We start from the raw sequence: 22,652 nt of genomic DNA, 5'->3' as shown, positions 1-22,652 counted from the left end.
TACAATTGCAGAATTTGGCAAATAGTAAAGCTATATAGGATTCCTTGTAAACTCAAGTGACTTTTTGTACTATATATAAGCCTATATTTTACGAGCCGAAAAAGTGTAAAAATATTTCATTGTTGTAAACTTTACAATATATTTATCTACATTATATTTTGTCTTACTAAAGCTTTCTAAAAAAAATTATTAAAAATCAATTAATCAATTGAATATAATTAATGTCATTTAAGATCCCCGTACAAGTGATAAAAAAAGAACATTTTTCATCCACAGAGGCCGATGATAATCGTGTGAATGCTGAAAAAAAATACTTGCACTAAGTGCAAACTACCACAAGAGAGAGACAGTGTACTTCAAATAGAAGTATGAAGATTTGGTGTAAAGGTCTCGAAAAAGGTGGGGTAAAATAGTCACACAAGATAGTTTATTGTTTGTTGAGAATTATATTAATATTAATATATTAAAACAATTACTATAATTTGTGTTGTTAAACTGACTGTTTTGCAAGTGTTACTTTCTATAAATACTGCGCTATTATTTTGGGAGGCACTCAAGACTTGCTGAAGACCCCCAGTGGAGGAGAGAAGTGGGCTGTGATTGTTGTCCATTCATTTGAAGGAGGAGGAGGAGCAGGAGGAGTCACCGGAACCAGACGAGGGGGCCCGGCCACTACAAAAAAAAAAAAAAGTGTGTCCCTGAGGAAAGAACCTTACGCTCATCGTCCTCCGCCCCAGCATGCCGCGTGACACCTCCAAATGGACAAGACAAGGTTGACACTTCCGACCTCACTCGCAATCAGGATGGACGCCAGCTTCTTAGTCGTCTTCTCCGCTGTCCTGCTCACTTCCGTCCCGCTGTCTTCGTCCTCCTTGGAGCCTTACGACCTGTTATACACGGACGCTTTGCGGGCGTTCAACAGCGGCGACTATGACAGCGTGGTGCGCACCATGGAGAAAGCGCTCAGCAGCTACACCACCGTGAAACGCTCCAGAGTCCGCTGCCGGCGGAGATGTCAGGACCAGCATCCGTTCTGGGACACCGTCTCCGACCTGGCCTTTTTTGATGTGGTGCTGCGCAGAGCGTCGTGCATGGACGATTGCATCGAGCAAGACATCGGCGTGCAGTCAATGCATAAAATCAGCGAGGATGTCGTGGAGGACTTCCGCAGGCGGTCCCCTTACAACTATCTCCAACTGGCTTATGTCAAGGTAGGAACCGATGGTGGGGGTTGTAAAGCAGTCTTGAAAGGACACCATTGTTGTCTCCTCAGCAGGGGTTAGTTTGTGCCCCTGCTGCTTGGCTCCTAATTCTTCAACATCATCATTAGTTATTGCCAGGTGATGTGAAGTTGCAGGGAGGTGATTGGACTTTACTCTGCTGGGATAAACACAATCAGAAGGACTAACTTTTAAATTTAAAACCCAAGTGATAGTGGTGACTAAGTACCAAATGCACTGACTGCCACTTTACAGGAAATATTCACATTGCACACATGCAAGGTGCATTACAATACGGTGATCCCTCGCTACTTCGCGTTTCGTTTATCGTATTTCGCGGATTTCACTTATCGCGGGTGGTTTTTGGAACCAATTATCCGCGATAAACGAGGGATTACTGTACATGCACAATCCAAGGAGGGTACAGGGTTCAAATTTTGACCTTTCTTTTTTTAAATTCAATTTATGTGGACTCGCTCGAGATTTGAGCAAAACTGAAATGGCCCCGGTAGAAAAAAAAGGCTTCCCACCAGTGTGCTGGTTGTACCTAATGTAGTGTCCAATGTGTACAGACTTGAATCATTTTCTACATTAAATCCAGAAACATCTTGAAGGTATCATGTTGAACATACTGTTTTGATTAATGGTACAGAAAAAACACCATAAATGTCCAGCCAGGACACAGCAGGGTTTCATATGCTTTACCAGCACAAGAGCCAAAACATGCTCCCAAGACTATGAGCAACCACGACATAAAATTTCACAATAGATGACGACAAACGTAAATCAAAAATCCCTCAGCCAAGAGTTTATATGCCAGCTTGATGAAGAAATAAAATAACATAGGTGATAGTATTTTTAATTATGACAATGTCGCATGAAAAAAAAAAGTCACCTGATCTCTTCACATCTTTACTTTCAACTGCAGATTCCTTTCCCTCTGTGTATCTCAAATATATTGTCGTGCCAAAAGTGTGTACGCGCAGGTGTTTTTGTCCAGAATGCTTCACCGCAAGTTGTGTCATCGCATTGGACGTTGGGGTTATTTGTTCTGCATTCTTCACATTTCCTGAGCTTTATTTCCCCATGAGATCCATCTATTTGGTTGGGATGTTGTTGATCACTTCGTGTGGGAACAATCCAACGTAAGAAGAGTAAGCCACTCGGTTGTAACTCGAAATGCAGACCTTACGAGTCTGAACATTGTGTCAAAGTCAGCAAGGGCAGCTGACTTTTACATCAATGTGAGGTAGCTGTACAAGCAATCTGAACTGAAACATGTCACAGACATGAATGTGGTTTCCCCATGAAGTAGCTGAACATTGCTTGACATAGGAGCAGGTGAAAAGTCAATTATGAGCAAATTTGTAGCTATTTATAGATGGCTACAATATATGATTTCTACAATGATGTCATTCCAAAGTATCGTATTTTCCGGACTATAAGGCGCACCTAAAAACCTAAAATTTTCTCAAAAGCCGACAGTGCGCCTTATAGTCCGGTGCGCCTTATACGTAGACCAAATTCCTAAATTTAAACTGGCCCGAAGCAATGTGTCATGAAATCAATCATAAGTTGCCCGCTGAAGACTATGAATCATGAATCAAAAAGACTATGGATCTTTATTTTGTGATTATAAAGTAATTTGTTGCGTCTGAAGTTGAAATAAAAAAGATAAAATGGAGAATGATTTGATTTGGATTAAAAATCTGACATGATACATTAATGGTGCGCCTTATAGTCAGGTGCACCTTATATAAGGACAAAGTTTTAAAATGGGCCATTTATTGAAGGTGCGCCTTATAGTCCGGTGCGCCTTATAGTCCGGAAAATACGGTACCGTTGTTTTTCAGTTTTACATAAAACTGCTTTAAAATATTAGTAAAAAGAAAATCAAGGAATCATTTTAATTGATTATTATCACCAATATTCTATGCCAATGGAAATATTTAGTCATTATTACTAGATGACAGCTTTATCCGTCGTCATTGTGTTTGTGGTATCTAATAGTTTGCAAATAAGTCTTAACCACAGACCCTCAGGCCGTCCACTTTCCACATTGTCGTCTACTTAGAGCTCAGATGAGATGCTGGCAGCAGCTCCTTAAAGGGGAGCAGAGAGCCAGTCGTCTGACGGAGCAGCTCCGCACGCCCGCTGATGACACACAACTTCCATGCTAACATTTAGTGGGAAGTTGTTCGACCCCAAGCTGTCTGGTTTGAACATTTCCTTTTGAATCAGCAGACATTGATTCATTCCTAAAGTGCTGATCTCGCTTCAACATCATTTTTCAGATGTGCTTTTAAACTCACGTGTACTTTAGTGGCACTCAGTGGTATTTGTGAAAATAAATAAGATTCCTGGAGCATTCCGCCTTTACACGTCTTGTGTCAGTACAATGTGGCCTTTTGGACCCCTTTTTGAAGAGGCTCCCACAGACTTCGGACTGTTCCACTCGCTCAGTGCTGCGTATGTTCCAATCTTTTAGTGCTCGCAAATATTTTATTTTCCTGTTGTGGTCTGTTTGCTTTGCTTTAAAAAAAGAGTGGCAGACTGTAGCAGCGACTGGGCTTGAACCTCGTGGCCCCCACGGGTTTCTGGGACTGACCGCGGAGTGATCAAAGGGCCCAAGCGTCACTGCTCCTGATTTTATCAGCAACTGCTGGGCTCGCAATCAAACACTGCTGATTATTGTTCTTAGTTTCAGTCGATCCAAATGTGAGAGGTCATTCAATGAGTTGGATATACACAAATATTTGCGCAAAGTAATTGAGACATTGATGAATTAATTTCAGCTTAAGAGACATTGCATACTCTGCTTTAGGTTTTTATTGTGTGATCCAAACTCAAAGCTGTGCAATTGATTGAAATTCGATTATTACACTCAATTTCCTTGTTTTGGAAAATGAATGATTGTGATTTCAATTATTACCAAAATAATCATGATTAATATGTTTTCATAATCCAGCAGCTCTACTAAAATTCTCTTATTTCAACCTACTGTGGAATATATTTACTGTGACGCTTGCTGGTGTTTAGACTCATCATGTGATTCATTCATGACGTGCTCAGGTTGAATGTTTTGACTTAATTGCAGCACAATAGGGAGGTTAAAGCTAGAGGCAACATGGAAAATGGAAGTCTCCACGTGTGATCGACTGCCGTATTTCATTCTTCTTGCAATCCATTCATTTCTTTATTTTAATCAACTAAATCTAAGACGAATATAAATTAACTATGAGAGGATCTTTCTGCCCAGACAGCCAGACATTGTGGAACTTGGCCGTGCCAAAGGTCTCCTGCATGACTGGACTTGAGCTGGTAGCACCCGGTAGGAATGTACGCACCCACTGCGGCGCAGTTCACCGATATTGTTCATTGAATGCCTGCCGATTAATGAGGTAATGAGGAGGAGTCTGTTGGCTAGGTGAGCTTAATGTGAGTCAGCAGGTTCAAAAAGAAGAATCGTTTGGATTCCATTTCTTTTCAAGTCATAAAAACGCTTTCACATCCAAACTCAAAAGCAGACGTTAACGGAATAGCTTAACATCCCGTAATTGACTGCACGTAGCAGCTGGCCATGCAGGTTTTACACAGTATATAAATTTCCATGTGTGGGGTGTGTCTACACACGTACACACAGATGTTTCTCGTGGGTGTATTGAGGTAATAATCGGTCTGACCAAAAAAGATCTGAGTAGGAAGGGAAAAAACTTTTTCCTTACTTGTCTTGAATGATTTATCTATGACTGTCCACAAGTAGACAAGGAAAGCACTGCTACCGGTCTTATCTCCTTAGCTTAACCTGAAATGAAAACAAATGCCTAAAATCTACGTACCGTAATTTTCGGACTATAAGTCGCACCGGAGTATAAGTCGCACCAGCCATAAAATGCCCAAAAAAGTGAAAAAAAACCATATATATGTATATAAGTCGCTCCTGAGTATAAGTCGCCCCCCCACCCAAACTATGAAAAAAAACCGCGACTTATAGTCCGAAAATTACGGTAATAAACATTCAGGAGATGTCAAACCCGTTGTAAAGAAATATTACAAACGTATGTTCTGTCATTTGTTTCACTTATCACACAAGACATCGCTTAAACAACAGTATGTTGTTGTAAATTATACAAATATTTGCCCAGAGGTGACATGCTATCAGTTTCTTAGAGCAGCTTGTTTTGCCTTTTTGACCTCCCAGTTCATTTGACCCTGTTTGTTTGTGCGTTGCTATGTATTCCTATGATGGTATGTGTCCAAGGTTCAAGAATCTTTTGGGCCCTAAAGTAGATCCCTGAGGCCAAACAGGTAGCAGGACACCTTATTTAGAGGACAGAAGAGTGCTTAACTTGATCCTTGGCCACGACTGACCCTGCTGGGTCTCCACATCTGCTTTAAATCTCATGACGTTAGACACCAGGAGCCATTAAGAAAGCCAATTGTCCTTCAGCAATAGTGAAGAGAAAGTGGAATGTGCTTATTTCAACTGCAGCTCACGTCAGCTCCAGGCCAATGAGGAATCCTTCCCTGTTAGCTCATGGCTTTCCAAAAATGCTAGCCTCAGCACCGCTTCACTTTTATGGAGTTCTCAATAAAACACAGTAGCTTTTATCGGACAAACTGCTTCTACGGCGATTAAAATGATAATCAATTCTTCAAAACGAACTTACTAAAACGCCTGGAGATCGCCAAAAGTAGCTCCAACATGTGATTTTAGATCTGCTGGCCTCTGGAGACTGTGGGATTCCATCAGCAGGCACTCCATCCAAAGATTCATTGCCGTTAAAGTTCCAAGCACTGCAAGATGAAGTTTAATATATCAAGGAAGAAAGTGAAGTCAGCTTTGCATCATCTCCCGGTTCCCCAAACTCATTCGAACGACAAACTGAACGGAGTAAAAGGTGAGACAGACGAATTACTCAAGATGGAAAATCCTTGACAAGTTTTTTCGCTTCATTACCGTTCCTGAAGTCCAAACAAATTTATCACGATGTGGTTAGGGATGTTCGCTGGACAAAATTTTTCAAGTCCTGCTAATACACTCAAGACTCGGGTAGAAATATCTTAACATGTCATGGCAAACTTTGCATTTTAAAGTTGATGAATAGAAGTTAATCTTTTGGCTTGGCACCAAGTCTCCTTTCCTAAAATAGTGTTTTAATTTTCAGTTTTGCAGCAACAGTCCATTTGAGCATCAATTTCATGCAGTGTCTGTCTGGGTGTAACTCAAGAGATCTCAGACTATAAAATTGTCACCATCAATTCAATTCAGATTAAAAAAATGTCATTACCTCAGAAAAAATATGCACAACATTGAACCCGAATTTCTATTTCCAAATTAAAGGCCCATTTATAATGTAAATTGCCAACTGGATGTTGGAACAGAATTCTGCTCGTGCTTTGACCAGCTTCACTGTTTATGATACATTCTATTTGCATGTTTACTTCAGAGTTGGATGTGATATAAGAGCTCTTCACTGAAAGTAAACTTTTTGGGGGGAAATAACCTCGGACGTGACACTTCGAGTCGACGTCTTACCTCACATGGTTCCATTAAAAGGAAGACATTCGTCTTCTACAATATACACACTGGTCAAATTGTCCTTGCACAGATGTTGCTATCATAAGCACATGTCTGACATGGCAAATTCTCGGGACTAGTCGAGGTCTTAGTGACTGAGTGGTATCCAATGTCACACTTCAGGAATGGAAAGAGCTTTAAATTTTATAAATTCCATTTTGACAGCAGTATTTTTGCTCTGGTTGGCTTTTCTTTTTTAAGAAGATTGTAATCAGGATCATTATAAATATCGAAAGAACCATTAAAACAAGCTTGACAAGTTTAAAAATAGATCTTGGCGAGCCCAGCTTTGGCTTGACATAGAAAGTAAAATATTAGTAACTCAACCCTTGTTAACCCCAAAAAGACATTTTAAATTCCCAATGTAATAATTAGCATTTAAAAATTCAAATTTTGAGGCCCTGTTGTGGATTTTATTACCTTAGAGCCCATAACATCTGTCAAGCATCATCAATATCTGCCATTCAGTAGCAAGTTATTTATTTTTCTCAAGCTGCTGCGCCTCCGTTGAAGTCCTCTGCACCCCCAAGAGAGGCTCACCTCTTTGAAAACTGCTGACCCAGTAGAGTCAACATTGACCTCCCGCACTCCCTCCCAGATCTTACAAATATAGCTGCTGTTGAAAACCTCACTGGCAAAGCAGCTTCTCTTCAATGAACTAATTTCCCCCAGTTTCCGTCAACCTCCTCACGAGAGTTAACAGTCTTCCATGTCGACATTTTATTGCTAATGTAATAAAAATCCACAAACTCTAAATATCTCCTTTTATGCCTCTTTACTGGGAAAACCCAAACTCAAGAAGGCCCAACTTTTTTTTTAATAGTCTAAATAAAGTTGCACGGAGTAACTCAAGTGGTTTTAGTTAATTATAGGTGTGATGGTGAACGAGAACTTGCATGCTTGTAGCACGTGTTTGCTTCTTGATTCAATTTAAATACATCTCAGACATTGTAAACTACATAATCCCCCAATACATAAACATAACCATGTAGCATTAAGACTCAAATCCACTGGGCAGTAGTTTAGAAGAAGAACTTCTGTTACAAATTACAAAGGGGCTACACCTACTTATTAACGGGAAGACTTGCAAGGGGCTCACCTTGTGGGCTGGTTACCAAGCAACGGGGACACAAACAAGGCTAATAAGAGGGATGTAGTTCTGTACGGTTTACAGCATCTTCTCATCTGTCAGAAATTTTGCCATGGATTGGGATGGGATCGAGATCTTGTCATTAAATTATTAATCATTGTCAGTGAGGCTCCAATTATTCCACAGCCATAGTGCGCCCTCATGCGGTTTAAAGTTAAAATAACATGTGAAGTGATCAACTATACTAGTAAGTAAGTAAAGTGTTAATGATCGAGTAGAAATTTGTGAAAAAATTCACATATAAGTCGCTCCTGAGTATAAGTCGCCCCCCCCCACCCAAAGTATGAAATAAAACGCGATTTATAGTCCGTAAAATACGGTAATATTAGATAGGACTGCAAAACCTCCTGAAACTAAAGGGTCACATTAGATGTTGGCCATTAAACAGAATCGACAGGTCATGGTCTGACCCTTCGTTTTTTAATCTTTGATTTAAAAAAAAAAAAAAAAAACCTTTTCATTCAAACAGCTTTTACAACACAGTATGTAATTTTCTCTTTAGGAACTTCATCTTCACTCCCATGTGGGTCTTCACTAAAGACAGCCAAGAATAACGTGCTGCCGGGTGCCGCCGTGTGGTTTTCTGTGATGTGCTGGCATGTCGTTTGCACTTTCATGTTTTCCCACGTGCTTATGTACAGTGCAGCCCGGGTGCGGGTTTTCGGTCAAGACGTTCATGTTTTAGTCGGCTGCCAGCTTGTTGGAGGCCTCAGCTCACACTGTACGTGCAGTGCCAGAGGCATAGCCAAGAGGTTCTGTCATGGGACACTGGCTTAGTGTCATCTCAATGGTAGGGTGATCTCATTTGAGTTTGCAGCGCAACAGGAGAAATTAAAGGCAAAGTTGACTTGACACACATTTTGCCGCCTTATCCAATCAACATTTTTCCAGTGTCGCTCAATCATATGTGACAACCGTTTATAATTAGATCACCGTACCGGTTGGTTTTGATGTTTCTCAGAATGTTCTTTTTAATTGAATATACTTTTTAATGAGTGAATCCCATCTCGCCTTGTCAGATTATTTTTCGAGCAAAGATCTCAAATCATTCCGCTGTGTAACATAAGGTCAATGAAAAAGCATACTGATCATATATGTTTAAGGATTTGAGATTTTTTTTGTCAGTGTGAGTACGTCAGTGTGGTATTATTAATGGAGCCGAACAAAATTCAAACCGTGGGTATCCACAAGTAGACTTCATCAGCTATTTAAAGTCATGACTCACACAATGACAATGCTGTTTTCCACTTTTGTCTTTTTTATATTTAAAACGCAATGAACCCTCTGTAATTTTCAGCTGTGTCTAGCTAATACGTCGTAAACGCAGTACCACGCATTGAAGATGACAATTTTTCCTGGCAGCAAAGTCTGCTAACAACCCAAACAAAAACTTCTGCGGTTATACATCTAAAGGAGTAAATGGAGACAGCAGTTGTGATTGGGAAGCTGTGCGGTTTGACGCTTTCCGATATAGGAACATATGCTGGCTTTTCAATTTGGCTCAGTGGGAGGCTGAAGGGAGGATATGAGCTCACCAGGGAGTTTGATCCCATCCTTTTGTTTCAATACAGGATGATGGCATAATAGAAGAAATTAATCTCATTTCACTAGCGGCCACCTGGTTTTATTTTCAATGGCGGTGGTCATTTTTTAAAAAGGAGAGCTTTGTTTTGATACGTCTGGTGGTGTTTTTCCTCGCCAGATTGTTGGGGATTTCCTCTCGTACCCTGGAGACTTCCTGTTATCTAAGCCATGACTCAGTGACTGAAAAGATTTCTTCCACTAGTCTTTTTTTTTTTTCTCTGCCTCTGATTTCTACATTTGATTGATTTTTGGCAAACAATCTTATCTAACCCTGCTTCAAGTGTTTGTATCTTATGATACACTGAGCTGCAAATCCCTCCTGTAACTTTAGCAGCTGTGGGTTGACTCAAATTGTGTAGTACTTTAAATTAATAACGTGCACTTGACTCCTGCTATGGAAGGAAAAAGCTGAGTGACTACGATAAAGATGATTTCTGTATAGCAAGAAAATCGTGAGTTATTTTTTCTAAGAACCACTTGAGAGGCCATAAAACAAGCCTGAACTATAGAGAGACGCTTTTAGTATACCAACTCATATTAGTTTTTGGGTCTACCGTATTTTCCGGACTATAAGGCGCACCTGACTATAAGGCTCACCTTCAATGAATGGCCCATTTTAAAACTTTGTCCTTATATAAGGCGCATAAGACGCACCATTAATGCATCATGTCAGATTTTTAATCCAAGTCAAATCATTCTCCATTTTATCTTTTTTATTTCAACTTCAGACGCAACAAATTACTTTATAATCACAGAATAATGATCCATAGTCTTTTTGATTCATGATTCATAGTCTTCAGCGGGCCACTTATCATTGATTTCATGACAATGCTTCGGGCCAATTTAAATTTAGGAATTTGGTCCATATATAAGGCGCATTAGGTGCCCCTTATAGTCCGGAAAATACGGTAATTTGGCCTTTGTGGGATATTTCAGTAATGCAAGAGGCAGTTGTAGGCTCCTGTGAAAACTAAACTGTGGTGTAGACATTCCAGTTGATGTGAGCTGACGTATTACAAACTGCCCCCTTGTGATATGATGTCAGATCTGAATTCGGGCCCGAATCAATCTGACTATTTTCCTTGACAAGTCAAACCAAAGACCAAACACCCCTTGGGCACTTTTGGGTTTAATTACAACAATTTCATGGCAACGTTTTTCTCACTTATGTCACACACAAGTTCTCCAAAGACTGATTAACATGAGGACACGTTGTAAAGTTGAGCGAGGGCAACTGAGGGCTGAGTGAGATATAGGCCAATTGTGCCCGAGGGCCTCTCGTCAAAACAGCTGGGTTGGGTGAACTTTGACCTTGCTGGCCTACACTTGTTATCATTTGTCACCCCCCCCTCCCCGAAAGAGTTGTCAGTGATTTTCCTTAACAAAAACAAAGCTTGGTTGTGTAGTCACAATGATAATTCGCACCTCTGAGTTTTTTTCATTCAAGACATAGTAAGAGTGTCCACAGTTTCCTAGTAGTGTCTGGATTTGACATTTATGTCTAATTTTTAGAATGACTCTTTAAGTCACCACCCTGTAACCTCTTAAAGCTGTAACCACTTTGACCCCAGTGCCATGTCGAGTTGGTACCATAAAGTAAAAAAAGTGGAATTAGTTCCAGCTGGTTTCTATTTCTTTATGTGCCCGGCTATTTCCCCACAGTAGTACAATGAGTCCAATTTTTGGTAATTCCCATAGCCTCTGAAGTAGCCATTTTTAGTGGCAGCTGGCATTCATTCCTGCCAAAGTCAAAGCCTTGACATTACATGGAGCAAAGTGTCAGAGCTGCCAGACCGAATGTTCTGGATTCTTGGAAGAGCAGATACAACAGAACACATACCGTAGCTTGTGTTGTGTTATTTGGCTGTCGAGAAGCAGAACCGCGGCACAAAATGGCGCAATACTGCCGAGTTTGCTGAAAATCTCAAGCCAAGATTTAACAGCATCTGCGCCGTTGCACAAGTGTTGGAGCTGGTCATTGTTCATTCTTCTCGTGGTGTCTTTTAAACACGTGTTCATGCATGTGTGCAAAGATAAAAAAAGAAATGAAACAACAACAGAAGGGAATCCCATGCAGGTGAGACAACAACAAGCAATATGTGAGCGTGTATCCTCTGACCCCCAACACATCATTTCCTCCTTCTCTACAGCTCAAGTTGATCTCACTCTGACTTCTGTGTAACCTCAACAACAGAGAGCAGCACATGTTTTTATTTCCCAAGCAGCTCTTAAGAGACGAGGCTGGTATTTTGAACGTGTAGTAGAATGTGTGCCGATTTTATTGCCTGTGGTCATGCTGGGCCACCGGAGAAACTATTGCCAGGTGGTTCATTTCTGATATGCCGGCTGAGACAAATTAATGGATATCTCTGTCTGAAATTTTCAGGGTTGACTGGGGGGGGGAAGGCATGACACTCCAGTCAGTCTTTCACGGGGAAAGAATATCGTATACAGAAACATTTATTCCACATGGAGTCAGCTGCAAGTAATGGTTTTGAGTTTATGTCGGAATGAATCATGCGCTATTGTGCAGTCACTTGGCAGTCCGCTCAGTCTGTCAGACTCTGCTTGGGATTTTAGTAGTCCTTCTTTATTTAATTTAATGGCTCACTTAGAATCAACCAACCGTAACAAAGCATAAAGGGAAAAAATAGGCAATAATAGGAACACTTAAACCTTACCCCAAGTGTCATTCAAGGTTCATTATTTAAAGGAAAAGGTTACCTTGTGTGACTGCATCCTTAATATTTCCAAGTGTCAATTTCAAATAATAATGAAAAAGTGTCTGCTAACTTAGCAAAATTAGTGTGGTATTATGCTCGGGCTTCTATGAATGTTCTGAACTCCATGCCTCTATTCTACCGGGTGGCTGATTGTTACCCAAAGGAGCCACGCCGGATGAACACCTTATGTCATCTTGTTCTTCTTCAGGCCACAGACTCGTGGCTATGCCTAGATGATGCTATAATTGACACCACGCGGGTTTACGTCTGGGACAGGAGTGAAAAAAAAAAGTTTTCGTATGACATGTGCTACAATGGCCATAACAACCAGGGAAAAACTGTCAACCATTTCCAAACTATAATAAACTCAGGATAGAAAGTCAAAGGTCCTAAAATGGCAATGTGTAATGTCAACAATTTAGAGCACGTAGTGCCACATCGGTATGAGCCTCTCATGGGTGGCCTTGCAAGATTGACTGCGATAGGATATGGAATCTGAAAGATGTTATCATCAATGAAGCAAACGTTGTGAAGTAGTCCATTTTGGCTCTGGATTCATCTCTGCTTACACCGCCGCACCAGGAATAAATCCAAATCTGGAATGAGTAGGCTGTGTGGTTTTTAAGAGCTCATTTTCTCTAAATAGTTCAATCACTGAAACAAAGTCTTGTATTCTGTTTTCAATTCAGCATGAAATATAAGCGGCCATTCATAGTGTTTGGACACACTCCGTCAGGAGAAACATGAGCATTTTATTTACTGCCAGGTCTGAGTGTCTTTGTACGCCTCATGTGTTGTGATTTAAAAACAAAACAAAAAGTCGTAACGTATCATATAAATTCATACGTAATCAAACACCTAAACTAAGCTGTTTCCTCCAAGCTTGCCTTATCTAGACAACATTACCTAATCTGAAATATGTCTTGAGAATGCGAGGCATGCCGGGTGCTGAGAAATCTCACTAAAGGGTCACCTGCATGCCACTTATTACGACCCACCCCCAACCCTATACAAAAACACCCTCACACATTCCCTTCATATTCAAACGCTCTCAAGTCAACCACAGAAGAAGGATGTAGACAAGCTGGTGATCAAGATATTAAGATTTTAAAAGTTTCAAAAATCCTGCAGCTTAAGTAGTGGCTCAGGTTGACTATCAGCCACTTCAGAAAACTATTTGCTGCCCTACACAGTGTGTGACCGTTCCATCGGGTTCAACTGCGTTATTTGGTGTGCGGCTCAAGTGTGCCCGAATTCCTGTTAGCATGCTGTGTGTCAAGGAAGCTACTTTTGTGTAATGCGACAGCAGCAACAGGAGACACGTTCATGAAAAGACCAAACCGAGACCTTTTAGAGGCCCCTGATGAGGCTAAAAACAATCTTTACCTGTTGACCAATCCGTAAATTTCAGATACCGTAATTTTCGGACTATAAGTCGCGGTTTTTTTTCATAGTTTGGGTGGGGGGGCGACTTATACTCAGGAGCGATTTATATACATATATATGGGGTTTTTTCACTTTTTTGGGCATTTTATGGCTGGTGCGACTTATACTCCGGTGCGACTTATAGTCCGAAAATTACGGTAGTTGCTATCATTTCTGTGTGACAAAGTCAATATGTTAACTGAAGTTGTTAAAGCAGGCTCACGACTTTTAATACTTTTAAAGACTATTTCCCACGCAGTAATTAACCTCTTTGCGAGAAACGGCTCACCTCACATTAGTATGTGCGTTTCTATAGATTTATATCCACTCACTCTCACGCCAGCTGCAAAGCATGTTACTTTATGACCCCAAACTCGAAACTCCCTGAGTTTGTGTAAAACCCGAGACATCTCAACCTCCCCCTTGACAGCATGACGGCACAGAATACTCCCAAATATGATTATGACTGAAGTGTTCAACTCTTTAAATCAGGTTTTTTTTTTTAATGTTGCATCCAAACAAGCTATGCTTGAACATGACGTGCCTTCCTTTTTGACTGTCCACATTAATAACAATTTCTAAACCCAAGACCCTAAACTCTTCTCTGTTTGTACAAAAAAATACTCTAACATTGTTTTCTGAATTAATGGCACAATATTATTTAAAGTTAAGTCAGTGAATGTGGAGGTCAATCTTAAAACAATGATGGATTTACTCTGAAATTACAAGGAAATAAGAAAAATAATCAAATTTACTGGTGGACTGATCCTATCATCTCCTGCAGTCTGAGGAGCAAATTAAAAAATAATGAAAAATAAGCAACATGCATTTTGTAGATTGCTTTAATAGTTGTGAGGGATTACAAAAAGACAAGAAACATAATAATAATAATAATCATCATCATCATAATACAAAATAACAGATACTGTATATGTATTTTTTTTTGTCTGAGCATCAAAGGTTTGAGTAGATGGAAAAACACTATTTTGTGTCCAATGTAAATGAGTCTAAATGTGATCATGGGTGGAATTTTCTTTCAATTAGTATCTTCACAGACAAGCACTACTAGAAATAGGCGCTTCCGCCGTTGTGGGTGTGAACACATCCAACTTATTTCCTGCCCAATGAAAGCGGCTCCACTCATTTGCTTTAAATAAAACAAACTCACCAGAGTTCATACAGGAGATCAACGTATGCAAAGTACTTTTATAAGAAACTGCAAGATCTCCACTTCTCAACTAATGTCTGACTTCTTCCCTAGCTAGCTCGCTAATTTAGCATCTGACATCAGCCACAACAATGTTGCATTTCTATTTGTGTTTGGGGCGTGGGGGCCGCAGTGGGTGAGAGCTGTAACTGTATGAATGCTGGCATTGTCTGCACATTGACTGACCCCCCCACACACATTGGCAGTGTCGTTTTTGCTCCTTGTTGCGTGCATTTGTCGACTTAAGAATGAACATTGACACACTATCGTGCTGGTGTGGCTTGGGGATAGGCTTAGTAAGTCCTCACTCATGTGAGACTTGTGACCTCGATCTGGGAGCCCAGTGTTCATTGTCTCTGGTGCTTTTTGGTGGAAAAAAAAAACCAAGTGCCTTAGTTTCCTGACGTAAGCCTTTATGCCTTTTTCCTTGTCTTCTGTAGACAGTTTGAGACATACCATATAATGTCTTACCTCCGACAAAACCATAATATTTATTTAGTTTGAGCAAAGGGTGGAAAAAATGTGAATTACTCCAAATGTCAAACTTTTCTTTATGTTTAGCTCAATAGAAGTTCCTGTTTGCAAATATTTGCGGGTTTTCATGCGTGGGCTCCAGTATAGACCTTTGACAAACACATTCAAGGTGAGAAAGACTAAACACAACTGTGTGTGTCGTACTATTTTCATTTCCAGTCCAGGAACAGACATCTTTATGCGAAAGGAAACAGTTGTAGACCAGCAAATAGTCACGTGAAAATAAGACGCCGGGCTAACCGATTCTGTTTTTAGTACTTTGGAGAAAAAGAGTGTGCGTTACAATTTTCTAGGAGAGAATGTGAGAAGGGTTGGAGGGGGGTGGAAGACATTATGGCCTATTTTCCACCCTGTCTGCATTTCTTTAAACATTCACACACCTTTTTGAGGTTTCCAACACAAAGCTGCCCTTTAAGGTTCGCAACCTGGCCAGGAAGCTCAATCAGACATGGTTAAGACTCTGATGCTTGACTAGGGCTACAGTAGCTGATGTGGTGTCAGTTTGCTTTGGGAAAGAGTAACATTTTCTCCCAGAGTGAGAACTCCCTCGCTGTTGAAATGAGCTGTCACTGGAGATGGAAAGGAAGCGGCCATTTCCCCCTCCACCAAATGATGTCAGCGACAAGGCAGACATGGCTGAAACAATCGCCTTATTTAAAGAGGCTTGACGCAGATTGGCTCAGAATGGTTGTGAAGTAATATTTGGGATCATGTTCAAGTATATTACACGAACAAAAGTATTGACACATTTTTTTCTACTGACCGCTTCAAACTGGTCTTGGAAAAGACTTGACCCTGTGGGAGACTTTTGTCCATTTATCCCGAACATTTGTCAGATGTCCTGGCTCACACTGTCATAGCCCATCTTGAAATTGTTTAACGTGGTTGAGGTCAGGGTTCTTAAGTTCTTACCAAATGCGTCCAAGCTTTGATTTATAGTCTTTGCTTTGTACACTGGAGCAGAAGCTTCTCACTAAAAAATATAATCATATAGTTGTAAAGTATTTCAAATGTATTTTGGTTATGGTTTGAAAAACACATTTTATTTCCTTTGATTAGTTTCTTACTTTTAAGGTTGGCTACTGTGTATTTTTATAGTTTTGTTATTACAATCAGGCGGGTGCTTTTGGTGTCTTTGTGTAGAAGCTCGTTTAGAAGTTAAGAGTGAATCATCACCTCATCCATCATCATCATCATTATCATCTTTTCATGGACAGTGAGTCATGAAGGCTCTTCGGCTATACTATTAGGACGGATTGTTCATTCGTGTTTGGCTAATGGTGACTAATTACCATCTAAATTCATTTATAAAGTCCCTCCGGTTTGTTTTGTATCCACCAATAAGTTCAATCTCAATATATAGAGCATGCTTTTCATTTTTTTTTTCCCCCTTAATAAAAGCCAGACGTTCTTGCGTCTGTTGTCTGACACATAATTCATTGGACAGCTCGTAGGCTTGTCTTCCAGCCAGGGATTCAAAGGAAGGCTAAACGATTGAACCCACTGATGGAAGGAGCGTGGGCCCGCCATGGCCTCGTGTGTCTTCCCGAGCTCATGAAAGAGGCTTTCTGGTGGCGGCGGCAGTGGTGAGGCCTTTTCCAGAAATTCCTTAGGCATGACCTTATAGGAGGAACACTGTGGTCCAGGGTGGGGACAAGACGTACAGAAAGAGGCCACTGTGCGGAGCTGTCAGTGGTAATGGACAGATTAGAGGAAAAGGCGGTGTGATGGGAGGACACGTGGGCTGCGTTCACCCATGACATCACCAACAGGTTTATTATTTTCCCCCACCCCATGTGCATAGAATCTGTTTACTCACGTGGATGGAAGACATATGTTCAAGTTGATATAGCAGTAGAAGAAAAATAACCGGCGTGTTTAGCCTGAGATTAGAGGAGATGTCTACATAATTGGAGTAAAGCGAAGAGATGTTAGTAAAGAAAGCATGCATGAAAGCAGTTCAAATGTGCTTTTTATTTTCCATTCTTGAAGGAAGGGCTAAAGTGCTCATTGTGTGCATTCAAAATGTGAGACAGTGAAGCATTCAGCAGCCATTTAGACAAACGGTCCTTTCGTATGACCTTCATACCACATACCGCTGCTAAGTATTTGTGCCAAGCATAGCTGCTACTGTACTGCCCTTCAACATTAAACCACATGAAACCTGAGTTAATGATGTCAAACATTTACGTGTCTTTTCATTTAAAAAAAAAAAAACCCAGATCTCAGTCACCAGACAAAATGGGCCTCAGTGGTAGAAACCAAACAAAGTCTCCATTCTAATATTGAGTTTCATACAGGTGTGCAATATCATTCAAGTTGTGGCTAAAGTATTTTTTACTTTGAGAACTAATGCCTGTCGGACTTGACCCAAATAAAATAGGTTAAAAATTGTTAGACCTGGTAGATGAAGAAAGAAAAGTTTATTTTCTCTGTAGAACTAAAAATGTTTTCCTGGCATAACAATAGACATAAAGGTTTGAACAAGATAATTGATAATGCTAATAATCAGAGTGATGAAAAAGTTTACACCCATACAATTTGTGGTTTGGGGTGTGCCTCCAACCTGCAACTTCAATCGTTTGGTTTTCCACGCCTTGTTGCACGAATTGATAAAGCCTTCTCGGATGAGATGTGAAATATCTTCAAGGACAACCAGAACATTCGATTCAATCTACTTTGCTTTTTTTTTTTTGCCTTCTGGTACAAGAAGCTACTTTAATATTGTACCATATCCTGTAATTATCAGTTAAAACAAAATTAAAAAAATCTCCACCCCCTCTTTCACTTTCTGATCATAAATTTCACCTCCTGTTGTCTATAAAAGTTGGAATGTGTGAACTTCAAATACATGTACAGTCAAAGTTCAGCCTCCAGCCATACACTAGCACCCGGTGACAATTTCTCCTCATCCAGGCCCTATCAGATTAGCAAATATTAGTATAGCTGCACGGCTCGGTGGCGCACTGGGTAGCACGTCCGCCTCACAGTTGGCAGGGTGTGGGTTCGATTCCACCTCCGGCCCTCCCTGTGTGGAGTTTGCATGTTCTCCCCGGGCCCGCGTGGGTTTTCTCCGGGCACTCCGGTTTCCTCCCACATCCCAAAAACATGCTTGGTAGGCCGATTGAGCACTCCAAATTGTCCCTAGGTGTGAGTGCGAGTGCGTATGGTTGTTTGTCTCTGTGTGCCCTGCGATTGGCTGGCAACCGGTTCAGGGTGTCCCCCGCCTACTGCCCGATGACGGCTGGGATAGGCTCCAGTACGCCCGCGACCCCCGTGGGGACTAAGCGGTACAGAAAATGGATGGATGGAGTATAGCTGCATGAAATCGCTTATAAAAGAGCAAATATTTTTCCCTTTATAACAACCCAAGTAGCTCCAAATGTTTTGTTCAGCTGCTGATTGGTTGGGATTTACTAGCTGTATTTTGTCTGTTTATAAATTGGTTTAAGTGTTTGTTTACAATGGCATCCTGCTACTTGGGAGCAAAAGTTGCATGCTAAGCTCTCAGTAAATATTTAGTTTTGCTACCAGAGTAATGGTCTAAACAATTTGTTTTTATCCCCTAAATGCTTCTGTCTAACAATGTTTTCAAAAACGGGTGTCTGAAACTGCACTAATAAGCAGGTTCGCTGCTGCAATGTGAAGATTCTTGGGTAGAACATTCCTCAAAGGCTGAATCAATCTCCTCTCTGGCCTTATAAACCGTCATGAGCCTAGCTCACAGATGTTTTCTGCTACATTGCATGTAATATTTCCATAGGATTGTAGACCAGGAGTGTCAAATTCATTTTTGTTGCCGGAAAATTGTAGTTATGATTTCCCTCATGGGGCCAATAATGACTTAAATAGAAATGGATGGGCCACTCATCACATACACACAACATAATCCAGTACAAAAAAAGATCTGGCCCCCGGGCCTCAGGTTTGAGTTCTGCTTAAAATGTTTGATTTGAATCTAAAAGTTATGCTGGTGGCATTTGATTGGCTTGTAGATTATTCCCTTCCAGCAAAAGCACAGGCATTGCTTGCATTTTCTGTATCGCTTATCTTTTTCAGGATCAGGGTAGAAGCTGGCGTCAATCCCTGTTGAATCCACCTTGGGCTAATCCCCACTTAGTTACAGTTGCATTGATACCACAGCACCTGCCTGACAGTCAAGATATTGGAATTTTTATAAGAAGAATAATCATCATGAGTTGTTAATATATGAACCGGCTGTAGGCCTGCGAGTAATGACTTCTTGGCGTTAAGCAGACAAGCGCTGTGCCAGGAATATGCAAATGTGTTTAGACCTGTCCCAGAATGTCTGAGATACTGTTCAGGACAAAATGTGATATCCTTTAATCTTCACATCTCATTCTGATGTGTTGCATCACATATAAAAGTTATGCTGGTGGCATTTGATTGGCCTGTACAAGTTCTGAACTCTTGATCTAACAGATTCTGAATTTTGCATTCATGGTTTTGGTTGCAATGTGATCATCAGGTCATTGATGTTAGTCCAGATGTGTTTGTATAGCTCTGAGTTAAGCGGGAGCACCGTGGAGTTTGGCAGAACACTTATCCCACATCAAGAGTTTGTTTATCATTTGATGCAGGGCGGTCCGGCACTTCTGGCACAGGTTGACCTTTATGGAGGGGAGCAAACTGAGGACTAACTTACTGAGTGGAACCTCTTGGTACTCCTTTCAAATGTAGGTAAAGGAAAAAAAGTATGCTCAAAGTTTTGTTTTCATTTATTAGAGGAATCCTTCGTAACATAAAAATGATTTTCCAGTTTGAAGGATCTGGTACTTTTATAACTGTTCTTGTGACGATGTGACATTCCGTTCTACAACCACAAACAAATAGCCAAACCAAATCTCCAGTCTAGCACCATAAGCCTCCAGAATCACTGTCTCTTGAATACCATGCATTCCAAACATAATTTCTGCCCAAAAGTAAGCTCCAATATCAGATTTGAGAATTGGTCCTTAGCCTTAAGCCAGGTGGTCTTTGAGGAGTTTAGGAAGAGGAGGTGAGTAACCTCCTCACTTGTGTCTTCATCACATGTAGGGAAACTATCTCTGTTTTATCTCCAGGGCTCTGCGCAAAACATGTAAACAGATGACTAGATAGTGGTGTCGGGTTATGGAGTCATCAGGCTTGCAGCAACACAGCAAAGGCTGTTTTCTTGAGCTTTAAAGACTGCGAGGGGGAGGCCATCTTATCTGTTTGTCCCGCACCTTTGATGGAAGCTCCCTTAAGGCCGGGAATGCAGCTGACCCCATCTTAGTCTTAAGCCTTTCAAGGCCGAGCATATCCAACCGAGGTTTTATTTCCCACAGTCATCAATAAGAGCTTGAGTGTCTGGGGGGAGAATGTTAAGTACTTTACTCAACTGTCACTCCACATAAATTACAAAGGCCTTTTACTTTTGTACAGAAAACTATTAGACTCCTGTGGATTTCTTACCAATGTAGTTTTGAACCATCCTGTTATTTGGATTCAAGCTCAGCTGTCAGATGAGCCGATGAGAAAACGGTCAATCTGTTTTAGGTTTGCACCTGTCATCAACTTGGAAGGATTTAAACAGATGGAATTAGGTGTCTCTGCAATGGAGCCAAACTGTTAGTGTGCTCAATCATGTCTGCTTCTGTCCATGTGTAATCTTATATATGATGACAGAATCTAATGTTTTAACATGATTAAAAAAATTAATTAGGTCAAAGTTTTTCTTGTTTGTCAATAATTTGAAGTGGTTCAACGTGTTTAAAATCAGGTTCCATTGATTTTTATTTGTTGACATTTTTGGGGTCTAAATCTGGTCCCCATGACTAATATAACTTCAAGCTTGGCATTAGATAAATGTACATTGTTTAAATTCTTAAGAGATGAAAGATCCCCTGATGTTCTAATAAATCTATTCGGATCAGACTGGGTGTCACAGATTTACTCTCTGCTGGGAGCAGATGTTTTGTGCTGCCATAAAAATTTAAGTGTAGGCCTGTTTCACAATTGCAATGTGGCGGAAAAAATACATCGTACCATTTTTTTTCAGCGAGGGACCAAAACAGGTGCCAAGAAAAATGTTTGTGTTTGTAGCAGAGATGGTCGCCATGTCTGTTTCTCTTTAGAGTTTAAAAAAAAAAAAAAAAAGGTGCTGCTCAATGACAACATACTTTTTCATGGAATGACAAACTGTTTTCTGTTTTCCTCTAGCTGAAGCAGCCTGACCATGCAGCGGCTGCAGCCCATACCTACTTCCAGGCCAATCCAGAACATGTGGAGATGAGTCAGAACCTGGAGCAGTACAAAGATCGTCAGGGGGTCAAAAAAGAACACTTTGTTGACCGTGAAGCTCGGCCTCACCAGGTAATGGAGAAGATAGTTTGATCATTTTTTTCCCCTCCAATCATTATTCGTCGGGGAGTATCTATCGTAAACAAAGACCCCTTTATGATGAGTATAGTGATCCCCGAATATTTCCAGTTCAGCATTTGCAAATTTGACTCTTCAGATTTTCTTTCGTGTGTGCGCTTAAGCAAATGAAATAACAATAGTGCTTTGGCGCCATGTTGTAGTATCTTCGTGCCAAGGAACTGTTGAAGTAAGTTGAGTAGCTTCATTTGGACAAAAGTAGTCCTTTGCCACCATTTTGTGGCATCTATAGGCAATTAGAAACCCTTTGTTATGGAAAATGGAACACTCTAAAGTGAGTGCAGTGGAAAAGCACGTCGCTACATGTATTTGGTTTGTGGCTGCACATATTGGCTAATTTCACTTACTGAAGCACTTGGCTAGCTGTCACCGTGATTCCTGATCATTGTTTTTCTTCTTCATGCTTCACATAAAGAGAAAAGTAGGTGGAGGTATGAAAGGCTCTTTATGTTACTGGCCGTTCAATGACTGGAAACTCCTTTATTGCCGTTTGTGGTTAAGTTATGCACACTTATTGCATTGCTCCACTGAGAACCTTTTAGCCTCTCTTCCACCACTGGTTTTTGTTTCTTGTCATATGTTCTACCTCAGCTACCAGCTACTCAAATCTGTCATTCAAACTGGTTTCGATTGCTTTTACTCTCCAACTCACCTTGCCAGTGTAAACAGATCTTCTCTAAGCCATTACATGCTACATTATTATTTTAAAACAGTGCTTGTCTGCTTTGGCTTACTTCCCCCCAAAACTCTGTTTCTGATCATTTAAAATGGGTAAAAGTGTTTTGATTACGTACAGTTTTTCTGT

General features: G+C 40.7%; 1 protein-coding gene across 1 annotated transcript in view; it reads left to right on the top strand.

Moving 5' to 3' along the window:
* Positions 1–704: 704 nt before the first annotated feature.
* Positions 705–22,652, top strand: part of p3h2 (prolyl 3-hydroxylase 2) — a 31,681-nt gene continuing 9,733 nt past the window's right edge. Inside the window, exons 1-2 of the mRNA XM_037248859.1 lie at positions 705–1,211; positions 21,629–21,781. Of these exons, the coding sequence (XP_037104754.1) occupies positions 759–1,211; positions 21,629–21,781 (606 nt within the window). The 5' untranslated portion in view covers positions 705–758. The remainder of the gene's footprint in view (positions 1,212–21,628; positions 21,782–22,652) is intronic.

This window comes from Syngnathus acus, chromosome 4, assembly GCF_901709675.1.
Source record: "Syngnathus acus chromosome 4, fSynAcu1.2, whole genome shotgun sequence".
In the NCBI taxonomy this organism is placed as follows: domain Eukaryota; kingdom Metazoa; phylum Chordata; class Actinopteri; order Syngnathiformes; family Syngnathidae; genus Syngnathus; species Syngnathus acus.
This window is presented reverse-complemented; position numbering and strand designations above follow the sequence as displayed.